The sequence below is a fragment of the Lissotriton vulgaris genome, chromosome 7 (assembly GCF_964263255.1).
Source record: "Lissotriton vulgaris chromosome 7, aLisVul1.2, whole genome shotgun sequence".
Classification (NCBI taxonomy): Eukaryota; Metazoa; Chordata; class Amphibia; order Caudata; family Salamandridae; genus Lissotriton; species Lissotriton vulgaris.
The window spans coordinates 1,484,421,951-1,484,443,947 of record NC_141695.1 but is presented as its reverse complement, the minus strand read 5'-3'; the positions used below and the strand labels follow the sequence as shown (position 1 = coordinate 1,484,443,947).

Here is a 21,997-nt window from a genome sequence, read left to right as displayed (position 1 = left end):
TTCTTGTGAGATTGGACGCTGTCTGGGTGGTATGTTTAGGGGGGGGGGGTAGATGTTAGTTCGAGACAGTAACCTGACTGAATTATTTGTAGCACCCACCTGTCTGATGTGATGTGATGTTTTCCCAGGCTGGTAGGTATTGTTGTAGTCGTCCCCCGACAGGAGTGGAATGGGGCGGGGGAAGGGGAGGGAAGTCTTTGGGCAGGGTTGAAGGCAGAGCTGGAGTTGTTGTTCTAACCTCTGCCCTTATTGTTGTTACCTCTGTAACCACATCTTTGGTAGCCCCTACTGTAGGTGGATTGTGTAGGGGCTTTATAAGAGGTAGAGGGTATGTCTGAAGAGTATCCCCTGGTGGCGCCTCTGTAAGATGAGCGGCGAAATGACCGTTTCGGAGCCTGCGACTGCAAGGCTCCCATAGATTTGGCTGTATCTGTATCCTTTTTCATCTTTTCAAGGGATACATCTACATTAGGTCCGAATAAGTGTTGCTCATCAAAGGTCTGGTTAAGTATAGCACTTTGGACTTCAGGTTTGAATCCTGAAATACGTAGCCATGCGTGTCTACGCAACAAAACACTGGTATTAACAGCTCTGGAGGCAGTTTCTGCTGCATCTTGTGCACAACGAATAGAGATGTTTGTAATATTTTTCCGTTCTTGGATAAGCTCATTTGCTCTGTCTTTATATCTATCAGGGAGGAGTTGCATTAAAGATTCTAATTCATCGTAATGTGCCCTGTCAGATCTTGCCAATAATGCTTGTGTATTGGCAATACGCCACATGTTTGATGCCTGAGACACAATTCTTTTACCTGATGCGTCAAGGAGCTCAGACTGTTTATCTAGTGGGGGAGCTTCACCTGATGTTTGTGAATTTGCTCTTTTGCGTGTATTAGAGACCACTAGAGAGTCTAATGGTACTGGGCCTTTAATATATGCTGGATCTGAAGGGGCAGCTTTATATTTTTTCTCTATTCGTGGGTTGGTGACCTGAGTTCTAACTGGGTCCTTGAAGACTTCTGGAGCATGCTGAATAACTCCCTTAAGCATGGGTAAAATTGAAGAGGACGTTTGTGCATTATCAAAGGTATCCATTAGGAAGTCTTCATCTATAGGGTCAGTATGTATGTCTACCCCATGGTATTGTGCAGCCCTGTGTACTATCTGATTAAATCCGATAGTGTCTTCTGGTGGGGAAGGGCTAGAGGGATATATGTCGTCTTGAGGGACATTAGGGACGTCTGGGGTGGTATATTCATCCCACCGGTCAGGTGAGCCTGGAGGAATAGAGGGATCATCTGCACCACCGCCTATATCATCAGAGCTATCATCCCTGTTGTCATCATCTGGTATGATAGAAGATGTAGGGGAGTGCTGTGGTAGGGGAGCAGGTGGTGATGGCACATGTGGAGGAATAGTGGGAGGAATCCTTAGAGGAGAGGTGGCAATGTCCTTTTCTTTGGATGAGGAGCTGTTGCAGGTGTATCCAGTGGTCGTTTGTCGACCAGTAGTTGGATCCTTAACAAGAGTATTTTGTGCAGGGTCTGGATGAAATAAGTCCTGTGCAGGAGGCAGATCTTTTGGTGCGGAGGGAATTCTCGGCACCGAACTGGGGCTTTCTTTTGGCTTTGAAACATGTTTTTGGCAGTGTCCTTAGCTGGAGGAGTATTTTTTGGCTCCAAATGGTTTTGTTGGTTCCAATGATTTTCTGGGCTCCGATGGGGTTTTTAGGATCAGACAGTTTTCTCGGCTCCAATGGATATTTCGGATCCGATGATTTTTTCTAATCCGAAGCGTGTTTGCTTGGGTTTGATTTTGGTTTTGATGCCGAAGGGCTAGCAGTAGGCATCGGCACCGATTGTTTTGATGCCAGCGTAGTGGCCAATGATGTCTTTTTCGGTGCTGGTAGGTGTGCGCCGGCACCGTGGGCAGGTCGACTCAAGCCCGAGTCGCCGGAAGGCTTAGTGAGCTTCTTAGCCGGGCCCGAAGGCGGGGCAGTGGAAGCAGTGTCCCGAGCCCGAGGGCGAGGGTGTGACCGAAGCCTTTTTTGAATGTGTCGAGGAAGGGTCGGGGTTGACGGTTTTACTTACAACCCGCTGTGCTGGAGTGATGTCCTCGACTTCGGAATCTTCGACCTCGGAGTTGCTGTTGACGCCATGGTGTTCTGGGACGTCGACGCTCTCTTGGAAGATGTCGTCTGGAATCGGAGCTGACGAACGAGCCATTGTTCTCCTAGCTCTTCGTTCCCGGATCGTCTTTTTGGAACGGAAGGAGGCACAAGCGGAACAGTCTCTGGTCTCGTGCTCCGGAGAGAGGCAAAGGTTACACACCCCATATAGGTCTGTGTGGGGAAACTTCGACCCACATTGAGGACACTTTTTAAATGGCGTCCTTTCCAGGAGCTGGAGTTGAGGCCTAGGTGGGCCCGAAGGCCTTCGTCGACGACCGGAATCGAAGACTTCGAAGTTGAAGAGTAGCGTCGACGGGAAACGCGTTCGAAACTATATCGGTGAAGCTGGTGAGGATTGCGCGCCGGAGAAAATTGGTTCCAACACGGAGCGCTGGAAACACATCCGAGCCCGGTGGCGGAAAAAAACTATCTGGGGATAGAGCCGATGCCCATGCGCAGTATGATCCAAAGGAGAAGTCACCTATCTTGTGACTTCAAAAGACTTTTCTATAACAAAAACAAACTGCAAACATCCGGGCCCAACACTAGGTGGCCATCTATGTACAATGTGTAATCTGCAGCTCATATGCCTCGACCATAATATTTCTATTAAGGATTGCTGGATAACATTTGAGAAAACCAGTGGAGCGAATCCAGGTGTTTTCCTGACTGCCCTACCCAACAGTTATTAGTGTCCAGCCTAAATGTAAGGAGTACTTTGCTGCATTCTGCCCATTTGTAATGCGGTGCTGGAAGGTTGGTCTGATGTCATCAGGGACAGACGGAAAGATGTCCACTACTATGTTCCTCAGAGCATGCAAGTACTTTCCCAGGAGGCAGCTAGTGTTGACTGAATGGAATGCAAGGCTGGCAAACGAGAACATGCGCTTGCAAAAGTCTCCATCCATTCTGTTTTCCTGTCTGGTGGGGTAGAGAGAACGCTTTGGGGCTGAGTCAACTCAGACACCTACCCCACAAGGCTCTCTGAGGTGGTGTGTTGGATGAGGAAGTCCGGATTCCCAGGAGCAGATCTATGCCATCTTGCAACTTGTCTATTGACTGGAGTGCAAGTTTCTGGATTTATCCAGGTCCCCATCAGTATGGCTGACAGGGCCACATTAAAAGGGTGTTGAACTCGAAGATGGGGCTGGCATCAAGTCGAGGTTGAGAGGCACAGTCTGTGTTGGGGATGGATCCGCTGGCTGTAACCTGACTGAAGTCTGCTGGGGATCCAAAGGGTTATCTAAGGTGATTTTCAGCTCATGGAGCTTTTGAGGCATCGTAAATGGCCTGGGAAGGCTGGGGAGCATCAGAGGCAGCACTGGAATCAGCTTTGTATGTGGGAATGACTCCATGGCCTAGAGCTACTAGGGCTGTAACATGACTCAATATTGGGAGTGGTAGGACGAAGGAGAGACGTGTTCGAATGTCTTGAGTTTTTTTTATATTTCTTTGACTTACCTGAGCCACGTGACTTCGACAATGATCGGTCGCGTGATATGCCTAAGAAGTGCATCCGCGCACTCAACCAAAACCATCCCTTCTTCAAATTCCTTCAGAGTTCAGCGACTGCAAGTTGAAAGGAGATCTTGCCTTAGAAAGATTTGCTACTAAGCCATTAATATTGAATGCAGTGAGCCATTTTCTTTTGAAGTTAGATTTGAGTTGTTTGGATGGTAGAATTAATGCAGTCTTTTCTCAGTTGAGACTAAAGTAATTTAATAAAATCCACTTCTCTAGACTTTGAAGGCAATCTGAATTTTGGGATATATTCAAGAAGGGAGATCTTCAAATAAATGTGAGGATAGTTTAAAAAGTAGCGAATTAAACAATTGACTTCTCTATTAGAATTATCAGGTGCTCCATGAACAAATTGAACCATAATGGAGCTAAAATGGAAACCTGGGATGTACAATCACTAAAAAAAAACAGAATTAACAAACATTTAAGATCTTTGTTTTGAGGCTATCGAGCAGGCGAGTTCTCTCATCATGGCAGAACTGAACCACTGGAATATGGCATGGGCATGTAAAGGGAATTCTAAAAAATGAATTAAAAGAAAGTAAACACTGATCTATCAGGAAGCCACACTGTGCCTGAAAATTGTTAAGCATGACCAAAATGTCAGCTCTGAAAGTGCTGTATCAACTACTGATGGAAGCGAGAATTAACTTTCAACTTATTTGTACCATCCACAAAGTACAATGGAAAGAAAACCTAGCAAAAATGTTGAGCTTTAACACTTCACTCCATTCCCTCCATACCTCCCAGAGCACCACATTACTCAAAAGATGTTAAAGAGGCAAAAACACAGAGATGGTTTAAGGCCCATAGCTTTTTAGATTTAAAGCATTTTATTAAGACAAAAACATAGGGAGAGGGAATAGGAGGTTAGGGTTACATACATTTAAGCGAAGGAAGTGAGCATGACATTACGAGTGCGACGGTGGACTAGTCCGCTGTGGAAAAGGAAGCAACAGCAAATGAAAAAGGCTAAGTATAAGCAATACCTCCAATCTGAGCATAGTCAACACCATCAGTCTGAGCAGAGAATAATAAGCAATAACACAAAGGAACCCAACCCACCATCCCCTAGAACCCCCCCCCCCAAACACCCCAACTCCCCCCCACCCCCCGTCCAATGTACCGCTAGTAACACTACTTGCCCCCCCACCGCACCCCCCCCCCCTTCCAGGAACCCAGCCCCGCTACCCCTCCTAGTCTGCTGGAATCACCGGTGGCGTCAACCTTAGGAGCCTGAGGTACCTCGGACGGGTGAGTTCCCTAAATTCGGTAGTTAATAGCGCACAAAAGGGTTGCCACAGCTCATCAAATTGGTCTATCTCCCCCGCTACCGTGAGTGACAATTTTTCCATACCCAGCACATGCCAGAGCCTGTGCAACCAGCCAGTGATGGAGGGGACCGCGGTGGTGCGCCAGTGGATTAGGATGTTCTGAACCGCTGAGCCCAGCGCTATCGCGATTTGCCTGCCCCTACAGGACTTCAGCGGATACATCAGGCCATTAGGAAGGCCCAGCAATATATACGCCGGAAAGCGCAGTAATTCAATTTCAAAATGCATATCAACCTCATCAAGAACCTCCTTCCAATATGCGGCCAACAAGGGGCAATCCCAAAGAATATGCGAAAGGGTCCCCACCTGACCACAACCTCTCCAGCACTCCTTCTCGATATGCCTGTTCATCTTGTGCAGTCTCTCTGGCGTGTAATACCAGTATGTGGACACCTTGGTGAATGTCTCAGTGAGGCCAGTGTGATACGCTGAGTGTCTCGCACGGTGTGCAATCTGGTCCCACTCCTTGTGGCTAAGTGTCCTACTCAATTCCCTGTGCCATCGTTCCCTGCCCGGATTATAGTAGTGAAACGGAGGGGGCTGTAAGAACTTGTAGAGATCAGTGATCAGTTTAGCATCAGAGGCGCAGGTCACCAGCCACCGCTCATATGGTGTTATCTGACGATCAGCGGTGTCCCGCACTTGGGGTTGAAGCGCCCAGTGCCGGACCTGCATATATCGCAGTCTATCCGACTCCGGCAGGTGGAACTCCTGTCGAAGGTGCTGAAAGGGGACCACTCCCTCTGACCCATAAATCTGAAATAGCGCTCGGCAGCCCGCCGCCCTCCAATGGGAGAAAGCGCCCGGCTCCATCCCTGGGGAGAAATCAGGATTATCCACTATGGGCGTAAATGGCGAGGGGAACGTGGTGAGTTCCCGAACCTCGCAAACAGTGTCCCACACCCTCAGGGGAACCCGCGTGACAAAGGAAGCGTAAAGGTTGGGGGGGCGGTGAACTCGGCGCAAGAATGGAACTTCCTGGAGGGTACGCCCTGCCACCGCCTGGTCCTGAAAGAGCCAGTGCTTATCGGATTCCCACCTGCTCCACTCCACAAGGTATCTCAGCTGCGCCGCCTGAAAATATTTCCGGAGGTCCGGAATACCAAGGCCCCCCGCCTCCGGGGCAAGCGTGGAGAGAACCCTCTTCATCCGCGGCTTGCGGCCTTGCCAGACAAAGCGTGCGATGTCAGCTTGCGTCTGCCTGATCCAACCCACTGGAGGCTGGAGCGGCAAGGCTCGGAAAAGATATAGGATCTGGGGCAGAACCGTCATCTTGACCGCAGCAATCCTGCCAAGCCAAGACAACAGGCTCTTGATCCAGCGGCCAAGCTCCTCCTTGATCTTCTTACTAAGAGAGGTGTAATTAGCCGTTACCATCTCTGGCAACGTCGGCGCCAGCAGAATCCCCAGGTATGGCACCAGGGACGATGACCACTGCATGGGAAAGAGCCGCTGAAGGTCCCGTCTAGTATCCGCAGCCAGAGACACATCTAGAGCCACCGACTTGCCCATGTTCATTTTGAAACCGGCCACTCGTGAAAAAGCATCCAACTCGTGGATGCAGGCGGGAAGGGACCTCCTGGGATCGTCCAGGGTCAGCAGGACATCATCCGCATAGAGGCTGACCGTGTGAACATACTGCCCCATCTTGATCCCGATTGCATCCGGGTTTTGGCGGATCCTCTGGGCAAACGGCTCCATATAAAGAGCAAAGAGGAGTGGGGAAAGAGGGCAACCCTGCCTCGTGCCGCGCTCGATTGCAAAACTACGGGAGCTGCACCCATTGACCCTCACCGCCGCGGAAGGGTACCTGTAACAATTGAAAACCATCGAGCAGAATTTATCACCGATGCCCAGTTTCTTGAGCACCTGCTGGAGGTAAGGCCAGTGAACCCTGTCGAAAGCTTTCTCGGCATCCACCGCCAGCAGCATCCGCTCGCCTGGGATCCGCGAAGCCTTTTCCAGAATGTGCGTCACTCGCTTAGTATTGTTGACAGTTTGTCTGCCGGGCACAAAGCCAGCCTGGTCGGCCTCAACCAGACCCGGGAGGTGCAGGGCCAGCCTGGACGCCAGAATCCCTGTGTACAACTTGAGGTCGACATTCAGGAGCGAGATGGGCCCATATGAGCCACATAAGGCCCGATCCTTCCCAGGCTTCGGGATCACCGAGACCGTCGCTCTCAGGAGATCCGGTGGGATGGCTCCCGATTCGGAGAAGGAGTTAAACAGCCGGGCGAGGATAGGGGCCAAAACCGGGCAAAAGGTTTTGTAAAACAGGGACGTGTAACCGTCCGGGCCCGGGGCTTTCCCGTGCTTAAGTCTGGCTATCGCGGAAATCACCTCCTCAACGTGGATATCGCGCTCAAGATATTCCGCCTGAGCGGGGTCTAGCGCCGGAAGGGTCACAGATTCCAGATATTCCACGGCTTCCCGCGGCGAGGAGGGCTCCCCGGTGTACAGCGCCTCATAGAAACCGCAAAAGGTTTCCGCCACCGCCGCATCACCCGAGACAGCCACCCCGTCCGTACCCAAGAGTTCCTTCACTACGTTACGCTGTTGCGCGACACGGAGCCTGTGTGCCAAGAGTTTGCCACACCTATCCCCCCCTGTGTAAAATGCATGTTTCAGACGTAACGCTGCGTATTCCGCCCTGTCCATGTCCAGCGCCGACAGGAGCTTCCTGGCAGCCTTCAACTGCCTCCAAACCCTTGGAGCACCCGTACGGCGGTGGACCTGTTCGAGCTCCCGGACCTGGGAAGTCAGCTCCTCCCTCTTCCACTGCCGCTCCCTGTTTTCTGCCGAGGAGATGGAGATGAATTCCCCCCTGAGGACCGCCTTCAGCGCCGCCCACTGTGTCGCCAATGAGGTGTCTGAGTTACTGTTGTGTGCCTGGTAGTCCCGTATTGCCTCCTCAATATGTTTTACAACTGTTTTTTTGTGCAGAAGGGTGTCCCTAAGGCGCCACACCCCCCGAGAGTGGGAGGTCGCCGGCCACGCAAACGTACCCACGACCGGCGCATGATCAGACAGTGTCAGGACCCCAATGTCCGCCGCCGTAGCAGCGGCACGCATCGGTCCACTAACCAAAAAGTAGTCCAACCGTGCGTAGGTCCGGTGCGCATGCGAATAATAGGAGTAATCCCTATCTGTAGGGTGGAGGGTGCGCCAAAGGTCATGTAAATCCATGTCGGTGATTCGGGCCTTCCCGGCCTGGGAAAGTTCCCCAGTCTGCGGGAATCGCTGCGCTGACCTATCTAATGCAGAATCGAAGACTATATTTAAGTCACCTCCTAGGATAACATGACGATCGGGGGAGGCAGTTACATCCATCAGCACCGAATCTAAAAAGCGTTCTTGATGGTCCTTCGGGCTATATAAGGAGCCAATAGTAAACGATGTGCCCCCCAGGCGGAGGCGGTATGCCAAAAGCCTCCCCTTCTGTTCAGCAAATTTATACAACACCTCCCCCTTGAAGGAGCTCGCCAGCAGAATAGCCACCCCCGCAGTCTTGGACGCAGCAGAGGTGAAAAACTGGGTGGGAAACCTGGCAGAGCGCATTCTATGACAGTCACGGGACAGCAAGTGGGTTTCTTGCAGGAGGCATATATCAGCTTGTGTCCCCTCCAGTAGAGACAAAATCGCCCTACGCTTTACAGGGTTATTCAGACCCTTAACATTAAGGGTCACCACCTTCAGGGACGACATATCTCCCGGAGTCCGGAGACGCTATGTCGCGGGACGGCAACCGGAGGGGGAGGGGCGCAGGGCAGCAGCGCAGGACAGGCAAAATAGGACCAAGCGTTAACACAGGAAATATCGGACGGTTCCTTCCCAACCCCTGAACAACTCTCGACCCCACCCCAAACGAACCAATGGCAACTAGCCAAATTCCAACTCAAACACAAACAACCCATTGTCCCAGTCAAGTCCCAAAACGGACAAGTCTGCAGAAAGTACCAAAAGTGGATGTCCGGCCACTCGCTTCCCCCGCTCCCCCCCGACCCTCCCTCCGACCCCCGAACCTGGCAGCGAAGAAGCTGTGTCCATCTCCCCCCGGAGTGAGTCTAGGCCGTCAAGGCCACGCCGTTCGAGGCGGCCGAGTCCCTGGCCGCTTCTCTCAGGGCACTGGCCATGTCCGCTCTGATGGTGGGCGAGTCAGGCCGCCCAGCGCTCGCCGCCGAACTCCTTCTCGCCGACCCCCGTCGTCCTCCTCTATCCGAGCGCCTCCAGGTCGGTGTTGCTCCATCCTCTTCAGTAGCCGTGAGCCCCAAGACGCCGCAAACATCCTGCAAGGCGCGCAGCTGGTGCAGTACCCCGTTCCAACGGAATATCAAATGAAAGGGATGCCCCCAGGAGTAAGGTGTCTCGTGCTCGCGCAGGAAATCGGTTGCAATCTTGAAGGACCTGCGCTTCTGCAATGTGATGGCAGACAGGTCCTGATACAGCGCCACAGGTCGCTCTCGGAACGTCAATGGTTGTTTCCTGCGGGCCTTGGACATGATGCGCTCCTTCATCGGAAAGTCAGGGAGGTAGGCCAAGATGTCCGGCGGAGGTGCCGCCGACTGTCGCTGTCGGCCGACTCTGTGGGCCCTGTCGATGCGGATCGGAAAGTCTGCGGCCTCTCCAAGAATCTCCCGGAACAAGCCCTGCAAATAGCCCACCAGGTCTGTCCCCTCATCTGCAGACGGTACACCCCGTACCCGTATATTATTCCGCCTCGACCTGTTCTCCATGTCCTCGTTATGGGCTTGGAGTTCAACATGTTGCTCCCTGAGACGGAGAACGTCCTGTTGCAAATGGACAATCTCGTCGTCCTGACGTTGGGCCGCTGCCTCCACCGTCTCCATCCGCTCACCAAGGCCCTCCACCTCCCTGCGGACCTCGCGTACTTCACTGGCCACCTCCTGCTTCAGCGTCTGGAAGTCTGCTTTAAGAGAGCTGAACAGGTCCTCCATGAAGGACCTCGTGACGGGGGGCTCACCCCCGGTCGGGTCCGCAGCGGCCCGGGAAGAGCCCGGAGACGGTTGCGCCCTGTCCCGCTGTTGCTGGGCCCTGCTAAGCATGTCCAGCAGGGTGCGATCCCCCTTCCTCGATCCTCCTTTTCCGGACATTCGAATCCCGTACTCTGTCGCACTCAACCGAAGCAGGAACACTGGCTTCGACCACCTCCAGCGGGCTCGGCCCTCGATGAGTTTCCAACGTTCGGTAGAGTCCCTCAAGAAGGAACTCCCGGCCAGATAGGGGACCTGCGCCGCAGATGACAAAATGGCGGGCCAGTCTAGTCACAGAAAGCCATTCGGTGCTCAGCCAAGATTCCAACAGGGACCCCCGCTAGGGGAACCCCGGCTGGTGCATCCCGCAGGAAGGGAGAGCTGTGCAAAAGCAGAGGTGTAGGAGACGACCTCAAGCGACACTGAAGGAGGGCTGCGTCACCGTCGCCGTGAAGACAAGATGGCGGTTGGGCGGGGCCGGGTAGATCGTCCAGGCCCGGCGATGCCACCAGGGCCACTCTAGGAGCCAGGCATACGGAGGAAAGTTCTAACCAGGGCTGTCCAGCTAGAGAGGAGAAACAGTAGATCTGGCTCCGATCCTAAGCATAGTCGCCAACTGGTCACGGGGCCGGGGCCCGCACCACATGAGTGGCCACCACCGCAAGTCCAAGCACCACCACGATCACACGGCAGGGTCCTCGAGCAGTGAAGTCACACAGCCGTTATCCCTCTGACGATCCCCGTCGAGCACCGGGGCGAGCTTCACTCCAGATCGCTAGACATCAGCACCAGGCCCCAGCCGAGGCATCCGGACAGCGCCCCGATCTGCTCCGCCTCCAAGGCGCTCCGCCGTCCTGCAATCGGTCTTTTAGCGTGCTTCCGCCGGAGCGATCGGGGCCAAAGTAGCATCAATGGTCTCCGCCGCCCGTCTCTCAGCCGCTGAGCGTCAGCGGGGGGAGAGAAGCTAACGAAAAAGGGCTCGGGCCTAGTCGGGCCGGAGGAGCTGCGGGAAGAAGCGTCCGCTCACCCCGCAATCTTGGCCACGCCCCCCCCCCCATCTTGGGCACGCCCCCCCCCCCCCCCCCCCCATAGCTTTTTAAAGCCCAGAATGTGACTTAGAGGAAAGAATTCAGCCAGCTGTAATTTAGAAACCCCCTAAAAATATAGATCTTCAGCCTGTGCTTCACAAATGCCCATAGTATGTGGTAGTAACCAATAAATACATGCACAGAAGTCTCACATTCATCGTCGAAATAGACTATAGGACTGTAAAAAACAGACATTCTAAAAAGCTCAGGGACCTCACTCCAAGGTAGAGAGTACATTTGCTGCCAGTCATCCCTAAAGTGTCTCCTTCTGCAATGACACAAAGAGGATAAATAACACAGGGATGGAATACTGTCTCCAGGAATTCCAAACATTTAAAAAGCATTGACTACTCAATTTCCATTCATCACTTGCTGTCATTTTTCCGAGTTCCCCTACGGTGACGGCAACAGCCAGAAGTATATACTAAGCTTTGTTACACCACGTTTTGGAGGACTTCACAAGCTAAAACAAGGGACTGGAATGCCTTCCTGAAGAATTACAGTGCCTATGTATATACCTTTAATCTCTCAATACAGAATTACGACACAAAAATGTAAATCAACACCTTGGGTGTTGGGTTTTCAGAAGATGCAAGGAGATAATAAATGATGTGCTTTTCAGTTTTGTGACCTACACGTTAATGGGAGTGCTTTGTTCACCTATGTAACTAATTATATCTGATCAGCCAAAAAGCATCTTTTACTAACATGAAATGTTTGACTGAAACCAGTGACTAATAACTTGCATTAGTAAATACATCAACAGCTTTTCTTACTTAATAGTGATTCGAAATTGAACTGAAATTTTCTCTTTTCTTTTTGACCACTTCTTTCTCACGCATAGCGAATGAAACATCTTTGAACATGAATTGTGAAGTCAAGAAATAGATATATATCTATTACACACTGGAAGTTGCAAGTGTGTTGTTATGTCCTTTTTTCTTAATACCTTTGGCACTGCAACACCCCCCACCATCCTAAATAAAAATACAAATAAATATTGGATTTGGCATTGAAAGTTTAGTGCAGGGCGGTCAAAAAAGTGACTTTTCCCATTTCAACTTCCTATGATTATTTGCTATTCTCTAAAGACAAAGGGGCTAAATGAAATTACACCAAACCTAGTATGAAAGTAGAATTTTACCTTGGGAAAGTGTCTTTGCTTTTTATTTTTTTTTAAACTTTGTCATTTTCTAAGATATATAAAAACAAATAAAAAAATATCAAGAAGGGAATCACATATGCAATCCAAATAACACAGTGCATCACACTCATAGTAGAGTTGTACAGGGGAGACAGAGCATCCACACAATTCTCGTATAGCATCACAAAAGCAATCACATAGTGGCACGATAATTCAATAGTCACGTATAACCAAAAAATGGGGGAAGTCAGAGGCCGTTACAATAGTGGCATGAAAGGATATCCAGCGTCCCAGCACAAATGTAGGGGGAGGGAACCAGTAATACCCACAGCAGCAGGCTATGTATACCCAGGAGAGATCCTGGCATGGACTGGCAGGCCACGACCGCCGACCACAGCAGCCCTCAGGCGGCCTACCTGGGATAGACTAAGTAAGCAGGGCCCATCAGCCCACCCCTGTCGGGACCATCTGACTCCCCAACTGGGACTGGTGTTCAGCAGTGATCTTAGCTATGTAATCCTGGTAGGGACCCCAAATGTCAAGAGGGCGAGAGGAAGCAGGGATCATGGAAGAGTACTCCACGCAATTAATGTTACAGAAGGCCATACTGCGCAGCCAGGATTTCAAGCTGGGGCGCCTCCTGGAGCACCACAACAGAGCTATTTCTTTTTTTGCCAATAGAAACCCCAGCGCCGCAAGCTTACGGATAGACCGTGGAAAGTTCGAGACATACCCTAGCAGTGCAATCTCTGGGGTAGGGGACAAGGGAACCCCAAGCACCTGACTAAAAGTGTGATGAACCAGTAGTCGCACAACAAGGGGCAGGTCCAGGAAAGGTCGGCAAAGTCTGCGTGAGGTGCACTGCCCTTTGGGCATTGATGAGAGCGGGTGTGGTCAATCGTATGGACCAAAGCGGGAGTGTGGTAAAGGCGTCGCAAAAACTTTAAGTGAATACGTTTATGCCTACAGTTTAACGAGACTTGCTTAGTGACCCTGCAGCACTGGGCCCATTGGTCGTCCACAATTGGTTTCCCCAAGTCTGCTTCCCAGGCCGCCCGCACCCTGACGTCCCGAGCCGGCAGCGCAGAACAACACAGTCTGTATAATCTGGCTACCAAATGCGCACCAGGAGGATGCTGAATGATAGCCGAGAGCGAGAGAGCCTCATCAGGGGCCAGCGGAAAAGTAGGAAAAACAGAGTGCATCATAGATCTGAGCCTGGTCAATACAAAAGCGTCCATAAAGGTGCGTTCTGTGAAGCGGGGGTCATCAATTATGCTAAAGGCATGGCCGTCGGGGAAGAGGTCACCAATCGTGTGTAGGTTAAACTTGGCGAGGGTATGTTTAACCACTGACTCACCGGTTAACGGAAGCCAGTGTGCATTTGGGAGAGGAAGGGAAGTAGAGTACAATATGTCAAGGCCCAGCAACCTGCGCACTTTGTCCCATGCCCAGCACGTGGAGGATAAATTCTGGATATCCTAAGGATCCCTAGGAATCCCCTTGGGAAGAATCGTTGATAGCGTGTGCGTTAGGGCCAAGTCAGCTTCAGGCCTAAGATATAATATACGGGCATCAGGGTGGAACCAAGAGTAAGCGAAGGAGCACTGCGCAATCAAAAAATACAAATAAAAGTCGGGCACACCGAGGCCACCCCGGTCATATGGGAGAGTAAGCACTTGTCAGGATACGCGCAGGTTTTTGTCTCCCCAAACCAATCGCAAAAGCAGGGAGCGTAATTGGGAGAAAAAAATCTTCGTGAGGGGGGATAGGAATATTGTTAAAAAGATACAAAAATCGAGGAAGTATGACCATTTTTATAATGGCAATGCGTCCAACCATCGACAGTGGCAGGCATATCCAACGGTCTATATGGTCTTCCAGGAAATCTAACGCCCTACCGTAATTTAACCTTATAATGCCCACGGTGTCTAGATGAATATGTATCCCCAAATATTTAACCGAGTCCGCGCACCATTCCAAAGGGAACTCACTGTCCCACTGGGTGGTACTCGGGGTGAGAAGGACAATAAGGGATTTATGCCAGTTCATTCGAAGCCCTGAGAATTCACCAAATCGCGTGATTTCGGCCAGCAGCGGTTCCAGATTAACATCGGGCGTTCTAACATAAACAATCATGTCATCCTCGTACAGCGACATTAAAAGCGGGCCAGTGCGAAACTGGAGGCCTCTAAACAGGTGCTTTTCCTGGAAGTGTCGGACCAGAGGGTCCTTAGCCAGTATAAAAAGTAGGGGGGACAGTGGGCAGCCCTGCCGTGTGCCACGCGCTAATGTGAATCGTTCAGTGATGGTGCCATTCAGGCGAATCAGGGCCGTGGGGAGAGTGTACAGCAAAGCTACAGTCGAAACCAAGCCTTCGGGCATACCCATGCGTCTCATGATTGATAAAAAAGGGCCCTTCTAGCGAATCGAACGCCTTTTTGGTGTCTAATAAAATGGTGGCGGCCGGGGTGGCAGGGTCGATGCGGTGTATGACCGAGAACAGAGTCCGCAAATTTAAAGAGGTGGACCGATGTGGGACAAACCCGGACTGGGCAGGAGATATTATAAACTCCATTAAAAGGGAAAGCCGAATGGCTACAACTTTGGCTAGAATCTTGTAATCGAGGTTCAATAATGAGAGAGGTCTGTAGAAACTGCACAAAGTCTGGTCTTTACCTGGTTTGGGGAGGAGGATTTTCACCGCTTCCCTGAATGTAGGGGTAAATATCCACAATCAAGGGCTTCAGCATAGACTTCAATAAGCCGGGAAGTGATCTCTTCTTTGTAAGCTTTATAAAAATCGGCCGAAAAGCCGTCCAAGCCAGGGGCCGACTAGCCTCTCAGCGCGTCGAAGGCCTCCATAATGCTTTCCAGGGTAATTGGAAGGGAAAGAAACTCCTGCATGTGCCTCTCAAGGAAGACCAAAGTAATCTCATCTAAATATGCAGTCTGACCATTTAAATCATCAGATAGGGTGGAAGTGTATAGAGTCTTGTAGTAGGACAAGAAGGTCTTACAAACTTCCGGGGTGGAATGGCGGAGACTACCATCCGGCGCAACGATGCCCGTAATGTATGGCGACTGGCGTGGTGGTCTAAGCAATTGCGCCAACAATTTCCCGGGTCTGTCACCCTCCCCGTACTGCCGCGCCGTGTGTTGTCTAGACAAAAATCTTAGTTCTCTGTCCGCTTCCTCACGGAAGTTAACCAACAATGCTAACCTTTGCGCTTCGCCCTCAGCAGTAGGAGCCCGCTGCAATACTTCATCAAGTGTTTGGATGTGTTTCTCGATACGGGAAAGGGAAGTCCTGATGTCGCGCAAAACACCAACGTGTGTGGCGATACAGACCCCACGAATAGTGGCCTTAAACCCCTCCCATAAGGTCGCGCAAGACTCCACGGAACTAGCAATCAATTCAAAATAATCGCCTATGGCTTTGCGGATCGTCTCGTGAACACCGGGTCTGCCAAAGCCCTCCCAGGAAATCGCCACTGCCTCTCATATCCACCCAGCCGGGGGACCCCCAAGCGTAGCACCACCGGAGAATGATCGGAAAGCGTGCGCGGAAGTGTGAGCAGGGATTCGACCCACCCAGCCACCCCGGGGGAAATCAGCCAATAATCTAACCTGGTCCACGTGTTATGGAAACTGGAGTGGTGTGTGTATTCCGGGAAGAGCATGTGTAACCGAGCTTCGATGTCGATAAGGGAGAAGTGTTCACAGAGGTCAGTCAATATAGGTTGCGAACGAGTCCTGGTGTCTGGGGAGGAGGATGTGACATCACAATGGGGGTTTAGCAGCAGATTGAAATCCCCTCCAATTAACAACAAGCCAGGGTCCAATGTCATTAACTTCACCCGTAGAGTCCGGAAAAAGGCGGGAGTGTCTGTATTGGGGCCGTATACACCAACCAGAGTAACCTTGTGGCCAAACAGGGAACCTGATACAATCAAGAATCGACCCTTAGGATCATTTGCAACAGAGAACGTAACGAAGGGCACCCTCTTGTGTATAACTATAGCCACCCCTCTGGAATACCTGCAGTAGTGTGAGAAATACCGATGCGTGCCCCAGCTCCTGCCAAGGGTCTGCGAGCCCGAGGGGCACAAGTGCGTTTCCTGTAGGAAAGCGATGTCAATGTCGTGTCGGGCAATGTAGTTAAAAACTTGCCTACGCTTTCTTGTATCGTTCAGCCCTCTAACGTTCCAAGACATCAGGGAAAGCTTGGACGGGCCATTCTGTAGATCTAATCCGGCCATCTGGGAGCCCACAAAGCTGCTGTGTGGAAAGCGGACATAGAAGTGATAAAGCCCAATGCATTTAGTGATTCGCAACAGTAAATGAAAACCAGGTCAAAAAACGAAAAAAAGAAAAACCCCAACCCCCACCCACCTCCCAGCCTCATTGCAACCCCAGAGAGGCAAACCCAGAACAACTGATTATCGATGGGAACAGACAATGGTGGTGTCGTACAGGCACACAAAGAGTACAACTGATCTAGAATTACCCCATTAACCAAAACTGTAGTAGCATCCGCCATGGGGGAGGCAACGCCACGCCGGCCGGGGAGACCGACCACCCATTTAAATCAATGAGAAAATTATCGATAGCATTAGAGAACAATACTACAAACTTCAGAGGAGGACCAAAGCGTTCTGTGTAGATAGTCAGTCACATCCAGTCTCAGTGAAAAGGTCAGCACTGCCTTGCGATTCCGCTCGAGCCGGGGAGACTGGGCCCGGAGTGTTGTAGGGGTTGAATTGGATCCCCGCTGTCTGTAATGCTAGCAGAACTCCTGTGCCTCCGCAGGCGATTCAAAAATGTGGTATCTACCTGCCACATCTACCTTGAGGCGCGCCAGGTATAGCATACCGTACTTGAGGCCTAAGTTGCGAAGCGTGGCCTTCATGCCATTGAATTTCTTACGCGCCTCCTGGACTGCAAACGTAAAGTCTGGGAAAAAGGATAGGGTGCCGCCCTGCCATGTCACCTCACCTCGTTCACGGGCTGCCCTGAGCGCCGAGTCTCGGTCCCTGTAGTTCATGAGGTGAGCAATGATGGCCCTGGGGGGAGGCCAGGACGCGGCCTAGGCCCCAATGACCTGTGGGCACGTTCCACCACAAACCCCTGAGTAAACAGCTCTCTGCCAAACAGTTCGACTAATAACTGCTCGACGAAGACGTCCATCCGGCCCGTCGGTGTCGTCTCTGCGACGCCAATGATGCGTACGTTGTTGCGTCGTCCACACGCCTCTAGATCTTCATTCTTCACAGCCACCTCCTTAAGGATTCTCTCCACCCGCTTGAGCCGTTTCAGGGACTTAGCAGCGCTGTCCTCAGAGTCAGATACTCGGGATTCAACCAGGTCCAATCTGCGATCATGGGCCTGAATTTTAGAGCCCATTTCCGCCATTTTTTGTTCGAGGCTGTCGAAGCGGCCATCTAGTGATTTAAAGCTGGCCCTCATTTCTGTCATCATGGCCGTCATCAGAGTGGTAGTATCATCAGAGTCAGCACCCCCCGTCGCCCCAGAGGAGGAGTCGCGTTGGGGTTCAGCTGAGGGAAGGGACGACCCAGCAAAGTTGAGTTTCCGTTGGTTTGGATCTTTTTTTACCATGGTGGCACTAGGGAGGCTGGCGTCAGTCCAAGCCTATGAAGGGAGGGCAAAAACGCAGGTACCCAGCAAAGGTGGCAGAGACTGAGGGGAGGCAGGCAGGCGGCAGGGCAAAGATTACAGGCCCAGACAATAATAGATGGTGAAGGCTGCCCGGGCGAGAACAAGGGCCTGGCAGCCCTTTCAGATTGGGGGGGGGGGGGGGCACGCAAGTAGGGTCCACAAAGCCAGGCGCAGGAGGAGAGACCATCCAGCGGAAATGCTCCCAAAGTGCCACTTGCAGGTATGTTCACACAGTCAGGGGAGCCATTGGGGCTGGTGCCCCAAAGCTCGAGGCAGGAGAACTCACTGCGCCAGGAGCTGGAACGTTAGCTGAGGTCCGTCGTTCAGGCTTGGGGGAGGGTAGCAGCGGGTCCCTTCAGTGCCAGACACTGGCTCAGGCCCCTTACATCCTCAGGCCGATGGTCGGGTGGGGCCGCTGGAACTGGGAAAGCACAATCACCCGCAGCGCCCCCCAAAGCCCCCAGGTCTCTCCCGCCTCGCGGAGCGCCCCGCTCCACACCCGCGTCCCAGCCGCCTGACCGCAAATCTAGTCCCAGGCCCGGGGCGCCGCCGCAGGCCCAAGGGCTGAGCACAGGACCAAAGCCGTAGCGGCAGCGGCAACGAACCGGGACAAAGAGGGCGGCGTTGAAGGCAGGGCAGCAGCGCAGAGCGCGCCCGACACGCCGCGGGGGGCCGGGGAACAAGCGGGACGCTTCGAGCGCCGAGCCACTCACCAGCACAGCGCAGCAAGGGAGGCCGACCACGAGGCACCCGGGACACAGTGCCCTCCGCCGTATCTCCGATCTCCCTCCACCAGGAGAGTCAGGATCACCCTTGTCGGATCGTGACTGGATCGGCTGCAGGATGGCGGTACGAGGTCCTCCAAAAGTCAGTGGATCACATGGTTTTCAGGGCAATCCATCCCCGTGCCGGCGGAGCTTCAGGCAGAGGCAGTCATCTTGGTCCCCTCCGTGGCCACGCCCCAAGGGAAAGTGTCTTGGCTTGATTTGGTGTAAATGTTTTCAGGAGTTTGAGAAATTAGCAACACACAAAGCGAATGGGTTGCCAAAGGCCAGGCCCAGAGGTAAATCAGAGCTTCACAACCAAAGTTCATTGCCATGGGAGAAGGACAAGTTGGGTGTAGGGCCAGGATGTTGACCAGGCCCTGCAGCCAACCTCCACTGTGTGCGGCTAAATGCATCAGTGGCAGTCTGCTTGTGGTAATTTAGAGCTGAGCCTGGCTGAATGCTAGGCCTTTTGGTCACCCCAGGATGGGGTTGGCCACTAAAAACGGTTAGGTGCAGAGCTTGGACAAAAGTTGTGTACAGTGGGAAAATAATAATTTCCAAGAAGTTAGATATTGTAAATCATCAAAATAAACCCATACATTCACTAACAAATCTAGAGGTAAAGTGAAGTCATGTTTAAGATTGGTTATGACACCTTAACTCCCACACCAAATGCAATAACAAAATATTACATTGAAACTTGTAAATTGTGTTTTTAAAGTGAAAACTATACACACACACCAAGCAGTCTCAAATGTATGAATTAAGATGTGTCTAAATTACGATAAATGCAATAACATGTAATCATAAAGTACATGAGCGCTAACCTCTATTTCTATGTTGAAGCATATTGATAATCCTTGTTTAATTGCATGCAAAACTTTCATTGCTTCAATCAAAAATATATACACAATGGTCTAAAGTGTAAGTGTGTTTGGTGAAGCACTGGGAAAAATATTTTTCATAAAAATAAGCCAAACCAAGCTTTTAATAAAAGACGGGTAGTACGTGAGAAGAGAGGGCACTTACATCTGTAAAGATGGCTCCACATTGGAAGAAAGGCCATATACAGGGCTACATCGCCCACCGTTGGATAAGACTTAAAGATGGAGATGATGGCTATCTGAAGAAACAACAGGAACACCGGATGTTCCCTGCAAAGAAGAAAAATAGCATGTGTCTCATGAAACAAACCAACCATCTTAGAGAAATTATTTAATTAATAATTAGGCACATGGTGCTTCAGAAGGAGTAGTTACATTTACTCTGGTAAGCAGAAAAAAATGAATCTGAGAGGCATTTCAATTAGTTGATAACCACCTTTAGAAAAGGCTCCAGTGTAAGGAGGACTATGATTACATTTGTTTTTAGAATTAGTCTCTTAGCCAGCCCAGAACCTCGTACAACTCAATTTCATGACCCAATTTTCCCTCACTCATCACCAATAGTCGACTCATTCATCAATCATAGCTTACAAACAATATATTATTCAATACTCATCACCTCAAGTATGAAGTGCCCATAGTTAAAAAAATATTCAATATTCCATGTACTATTTTGGAGTACAATTGCCTCACAGGGCTGTTGTTGAAGAGAATCAGTAAATTTGAATTATTAAGTGCATACTTGCCAAATAGGTGCAAATGACTACTAAACAGAATGTGGGTGAGACCATTGTCAGTGTTCTCAATGTTCAAATAATCCATGCTCCAATCAATTTCGTTGCCTCTTAATGACATTGACAAGTTATGTTTGCCATTTTTCAAATAATTGATGGATATCCACATAAAAATTTGAGTTTTTTTCTCGATCAAGTGTTTTGTACTATTTCAACCCTATGAACCCCTTTTGCTGTTAAATATTACGTGGCTTGTTTTCTAACAAGTCTGCATATTTAAATTACAAGGATTTATGGTGAAAATTGGATGTGCGACATTTGCGACCTTATGGGAACTATATTTTTCCCCTGTTCTCCCTTGTATTTTGACTGAATGTTTTAATCTAGCAGAGGGAAGTGGTAGGAAGAAAAGCAAGAAGTGGTCTGTATGTTGGAAGACCCTCCAGGATTGGGCATAAGAGATATACTGCTGGTACACTTTCCACCCCAGTTAGAGGCAGGAGAACTAAGTAGGACTGGAAGAGAAACAGATTGCTGATGACGAAACAGGAAAGTGGGGAAAGTGCACAAATTACCACTTTGTCCATGTGGAAATAACACTACATCTGATCAAGCTAAACAAGTGCATCCCAATAACCCTTATCCCCAAAGAAGCTGTAATTAAAGCAATCTTAAAAGTGATAATGTTTGAAACGACAGAAACAATGGTGAGAAAAGAGCGATGTGTTGGAATGTCGAAGCAGGCTGAGCTTCCAAGCTAGTGGAAATTTGTGAAATGCTGGCAAGAGACATTCAAGAGCTTCCACACAATCCCCTGCAACATAGAGAACAAAACTAAAAGATGATCAACTTCCTATCATATACCACGTAACCGAACAGAAATACACCAAACAATTCTGATAACTCCTGACTGAATTATGAGGAGCAAATATTAAACCTAACCATAAGAATAAAATCATATGGGGATTACAATGTGGGCTGCTAGTGTGCTGCTGGAGGGGTGTGGTGCTGTTAAGCAGTAGTCTGGTGATAGAAATGGTAGTGTAATGGGAGGTAGCGTGGAGCAGAGGGGGGTCAATGTGTGTAGTGCTGAGGATTAGTAGAGATGGGGCTGCGTGGGGTTCCAGAGATCATCCGCGTGCATTAAACAAGCTCTACCATCTATGTGACTCCTACACAAATGTCACATAGTCGACAGTCAGTTTGAGTAGCATCCTAACAACTGTACTAAAATATAGAGATTGAAACCAAGAGTCGAAAACAATGGACTGACAACATAAAAAAACCTGAGTGGGTAATGATGAAGGCTTTGCACCAGATATGATCATGACCTGTTGCTAGTGAGGAGAACACACAAGTGGGAAAAATCCATGCTTTTCTAGTTATTAGCTCTTCACTCTATCCGGAGTTCATTGAAACCATTTAATCTATGTAGTGAAATTCTGAAGCTATTACTACCCTTGTAAATGCATTTGTCAGAGAAAAGATCAAGATGGGAAAGGTATTGGAATAATCTGGATTGTGAGGAAACATCAGCTATTTGTGCAACTAAACTAAAGGATGACGATTATGAACTCCAGATCTTTACCATAGTAGTCACAAGGAGAGAGGATGGGCTCAAGGATTTCAGATAGCAATGTAAAGTCTAAAGCTAGGCCCTGGCCCAGATGTTCACCACCTCCATTT

At 50.3% G+C, this 21,997-nt stretch overlaps 1 protein-coding gene across 1 annotated transcript in view; it reads right to left on the bottom strand.

Moving 5' to 3' along the window:
• The window catches only part of PIGU (phosphatidylinositol glycan anchor biosynthesis class U), a 169,452-nt gene that overhangs the window by 36,209 nt on the left and 111,246 nt on the right, over positions 1-21,997 (bottom strand). Inside the window, exon 10 of the mRNA XM_086932287.1 lies at positions 19,723-19,847. Within this exon, the coding sequence (XP_086788413.1) occupies positions 19,723-19,847 (125 nt within the window). The remainder of the gene's footprint in view (positions 1-19,722; positions 19,848-21,997) is intronic.